Source organism: Meleagris gallopavo, chromosome 30 (assembly GCF_000146605.3).
Source record: "Meleagris gallopavo isolate NT-WF06-2002-E0010 breed Aviagen turkey brand Nicholas breeding stock chromosome 30, Turkey_5.1, whole genome shotgun sequence".
Classification (NCBI taxonomy): Eukaryota; Metazoa; Chordata; class Aves; order Galliformes; family Phasianidae; genus Meleagris; species Meleagris gallopavo.
Genome location: NC_015040.2, coordinates 2,254,243 through 2,258,198, shown reverse-complemented (window position 1 = coordinate 2,258,198; position 3,956 = coordinate 2,254,243). Strand labels below are relative to the sequence as shown.

The following is a 3,956-nucleotide window of genomic DNA, read 5'->3' as shown; positions in this document are numbered from 1 at the left end:
GGGGTCTGGGAGGGGTCCCCGGCACCGGCCGCCCCCACTTTCACCCCGGTGCCGTTCCCTGCGGGGTGAGTGGGGCGATGGCCCCGGCTCCGTGCAGCTCTGCTCCCGGGGTTTCCCTGCTCTCTGTTTTCCCATCACTCTGCGTCCCTCGGGGAGTGGCTCCGACACAATGATGTTCCTCTTGGTGGACCCCAGGGCTCGGACTGGGCCCTGATGCCAGACTGGAAGGGGACAGTGGAACCCGGTTTCTCTGCTGGGGCTGTTTGCACTCCAAGAGGATGCGGGCTGTTGCACGGAGGGCTGCCCTTCCCACCCTCAGAGCAGGGCTGGGTCCCCTGGCTGGCTCCACAGCCCAGGCTGTGCCCTATCCCTGCTCTGGGAATGGAGCTCGGCCATGGGGGGTGCAGCAGCCACCTCCCCTTCCTTGTGCACCTGTGCACCACAGGGATGGGATCAACAGCTGGATGTCCAACCCAGGACACAGGCAGGATGCGGGATGCGCACACAGCTCGAGCTGGGCTCTCCTTCCCGGCCTCATAGGATTTGGGTTTCGTCACTGCACGAGGACGGGCCTCTGCTTGTACCCAGTGGGTGGACACGTGCCGGGGCCTCGCCGCTGCCTGCACCCAGGTGCTTTAGCTTGGTTCAGCAAGAGCTGAGCCAGTCTGACGGCCTCGCTGTGCAGGCTTCGGCTGACATCACTGCTGAGAACCCGTCAGACCTGCAGCACTGACCTGTGATGGGGGTCTGTTCATGAGCTGCTCCTGCTGCAGGACGGCCTTCTGCTCCTCTCCTGCATCCCCCAAGCCGGGGAAGGGGCAGGGGAAGAGGAATCAGTGCTGTGTGTAGATCAGCTGTGTGTGGGGGGATCCCACCAGCACCCACGTGATGGCACAAGTGTGACCGTGGTGGCCGCTTCGTCCTTGCATCCTAGTCAGGTCCAGCTTCCTCTTTGAGACTGGGCTGTGGGGCCATTGCCCTTGGGAACAGCAGCTCTGCATCTATCCCAGGGTGTTCCTCTGAATCCTCTGAGGTTCTGGGAGGTGAGCATCCCCCCAGCTGTTTTCTGTGCAAGAAAGCGCATCGCCAGGGCTACTAAAAGGGAAACTGAGGCACGGAGACTGCAGAGAGCTGTGCTCCCCTCGGTTCTGTCTGTGCAAGGCTCCATAGAGGTGTCTGATGGAGCTTGGGGACGGGCTTGGTGACCCTGCAGCACAGGCACAGGGCAGGAGCAGGCACAGTGCTGACACCCCTCCAACAGGGAACAGCTGAGCCCCGTGGAGTCCTTGGGCTCTCGGCACAGGCTGGGCTGTGCTGTGACATCCAGCGATGGCTCTCGGGGCTCTCAGCCTCCTCTTGCGACAGCTTTCCCTGCTCCAGCCCAGGGTGAGATCTGTTGTCCCCGCGGTCGGGCCGAGGCGATGCCGTTCCCGGGCGGCTGCTCTGCATCTGGGAGGAGGCGGCCGCATTCCTGGCATAGCCGCGGTGGCCGAGGAATCCGCGGCGGCCTGAAGGGCCCGGCGGGAGGAATGAGCTCGGCTGGGTCTCGTGGGCGGAGGTGAGAAGCAGCCGTGCCAGCAGCTCATCCTCTTCTTCTTTGACAGTTTGCAGAGTCTCGGGGTCACCGCGTGCGAGACTGCGGGCTGTGCTGGATGTGGCCGTGCTGATGACAGCATTGAGCCACGCAGGGCTGGGACAACTGTGCACAGAGCAGCAGCCGGCGGTGCAGGAGATGCTCGGTGGCTTTGTTCTCCACCGTCACCCTCCATCCTCGGGCACACCGTGCCCACCCCGCAGGGCCCTGCTGCAGCTCTTGCTTTCCTTCCTCCCCTCGGCAGTCTCTGTACCGCTGAATCTGGGTTTCCTGTGCACCAGGAAATTGCAACTGATCGCATATCCCAGGGCTGCCCAAACCCCGCCTCACACTGTGCTGTGCAATGGGACCGGCCTCGTGCTGGGGACCGGTCCCCACGGGATTTGGGGTGCACGCAGGGCTGTGTCTGACCACCCCACACCCCCCCCCCAGCTCGCCCAGAAGTACGACCCACAGAAGGAGGCAGAGCTGCGGACGTGGATCGAAAGCGTCACCGGGCGGCAGATCGGGGCCGACTTCCAGAAGGGGCTGAAGGATGGGGTCATCCTCTGCGAGTGAGTCCCACGGCACCCATGGGAGGTGCAAGCACAGCCCCCAGGCACTGCGTGGTTTGGGAGACCTGGCTACGGGGAGCCCTCGGGGCAATAGTGGGAAGGTGGCTCTGGGATCCCTGGTGTCGCGGGGCTGCGTCATTCCCAGCTGGGAGGAGCGGGCCCAGAGACCCCCAAGTGATGTCAGCATTCCCCTGGGGAGGGACGACCCTCGTACCCACAAGCTCACCACCATCACCTCCCCCCAGGCTGATGAACAAACTGCAGCCCAACTCGGTGAGGAAGATTAACCGCTCTGCACTGAACTGGCACCAGGTGGGTGCAAGCAGCCCCCAAGCTTTCCGTGCTCCCACTGTAACCTGGCTGTCCTGTGCTCCCTCCTCACAACCTGACTGCTCTGTGCCTCCCCTCAGCTTGAGAACCTCTCCAACTTCATCAAGGCCATGGCCAGCTACGGCATGAACCCCGTGGACCTCTTTGAAGCCAACGACCTCTTTGAGAGTGGGAACCTGACACAGGTGCAGGTGTCACTGCTGGCACTGGCGGGCATGGTGAGAGCACGGGGAGGGATGGGGGCAGCTCCATGGGATGGATGAGCACCAGTCTGTGCCCAGCAGCTCCCCAAGTCTGACATTCCTCATTCCTCACCACCTTTCCTCAGGCCAAGACCAAGGGGCTGCAGAGTGGTGTGGACATTGGTGTGAAATACTCTGAGCGGCAGCAACGGAACTTCGACGAGGCCAAGATGAAAGCTGGGCAGTGCGTGATCGGGCTGCAGGTGGGAGCTGCCAACCCCCAGTGCCCCACATCACAGCCGGGGGGTTCCATCCCCTGTAGGAGGATGGGGATGGTGGGGGGGATGGGGCAGTGCCTGCTTCTCACCACTCTCTGTTGCCCAGATGGGCACCAATAAGTGCGCCAGCCAGTCCGGCATGACAGCCTATGGCACCAGGAGGCACCTCTACGACCCCAAGAACCAGATCCTGCCACCCATGGACCACTCCACCATCAGCCTGCAGATGGGCACCAACAAATGTGCCAGCCAGGTGAGCTGGGGGAGGACGAGGCTGCGGGATAATGGCATTGTGGGGAGCACCGTGCTGAGCCCCACTCGCTCCCTCTCTTCCTTCCAGGTGGGCATGACAGCACCCGGCACCCGACGGCACATCTACGACGCCAAGATGGGGCTGGAGAAGTGTGACAACTCCTCCATGTCGCTGCAGATGGGATCCAACCAGGGTGCCAACCAGAGCGGGCAGGTCTTCGGCCTGGGTCGCCAGATCTATGACCCTAAATACTGCCCACAAGGCACCCCAGGGGATGCAGCCAACGCCGCCGGTGAGCCGGGCACCGACCTCCCCGGGTACCACTATTATCAGCAGGAGGAGAGCTGCTGAGCAGGGCTGTCCCCATGCAGTCCCCCTCACAGCCACATTCTGGCCTCAGTTCATCATTCCCTCTTTTTAATTTTTTCTTTTTTTTTTTAAATAATGTTAAAAGGAATCTATTTTTCTGGGAAGGGACTGGCCATGCTGCAGCCCTGCAGTTTTGCCCACTCCTTGTCCTGTGCTGGAAGGGTCTGGGGCTGTGAGCATTCCACGCTCTCTCCTATGATTCCCTAAATCCAAAGCTGGAAGTGCTGTTTTTTGGAGAACTCTTGGGACCAAAGTTTCAGATTCCATCTCAGCCGGGTGCCCCTGCACTGCAGGATGATGCTGTGTGAGGTGGGGGCAGCCTCGGGCCGGGGGCTTCTTCCAACCATGTGGGGTTTTTAATTCAGATGCTCTTATATCGAAAGCTTTTTTTTAAAA

At 61.6% G+C, this 3,956-nt stretch overlaps 1 protein-coding gene across 1 annotated transcript; it reads left to right on the top strand.

Moving 5' to 3' along the window:
* Positions 1 to 37: 37 nt before the first annotated feature.
* On the top strand, positions 38 to 3,956 carry CNN2 (calponin 2). Its single transcript, XM_010724915.3, has 6 exons — positions 38 to 2,148; positions 2,394 to 2,460; positions 2,559 to 2,696; positions 2,807 to 2,923; positions 3,045 to 3,191; positions 3,279 to 3,956. The coding sequence occupies exons 1-6, from the start codon at positions 1,667 to 1,669 to the stop codon at positions 3,540 to 3,542; spliced, it is 1,215 nt and encodes a 404-aa protein (XP_010723217.1). The 5' UTR covers positions 38 to 1,666; the 3' UTR covers positions 3,543 to 3,956.

Bases quoted from the DNA above. Each gene is read 5' to 3' on its own strand.
- CNN2 (XM_010724915.3), top strand. From the start codon at position 1,667: ATGACAGCATTGAGCCACGCAGGGCTGGGACAACTGTGCACAGAGCAG. The intron at 2,461-2,558 runs GTGGGTGCAAGC...GCCTCCCCTCAG, and splicing joins CTGCACTGAACTGGCACCAG to CTTGAGAACCTCTCCAACTT. The intron at 3,192-3,278 runs GTGAGCTGGGGG...TCTTCCTTCCAG, and splicing joins CCAACAAATGTGCCAGCCAG to GTGGGCATGACAGCACCCGG.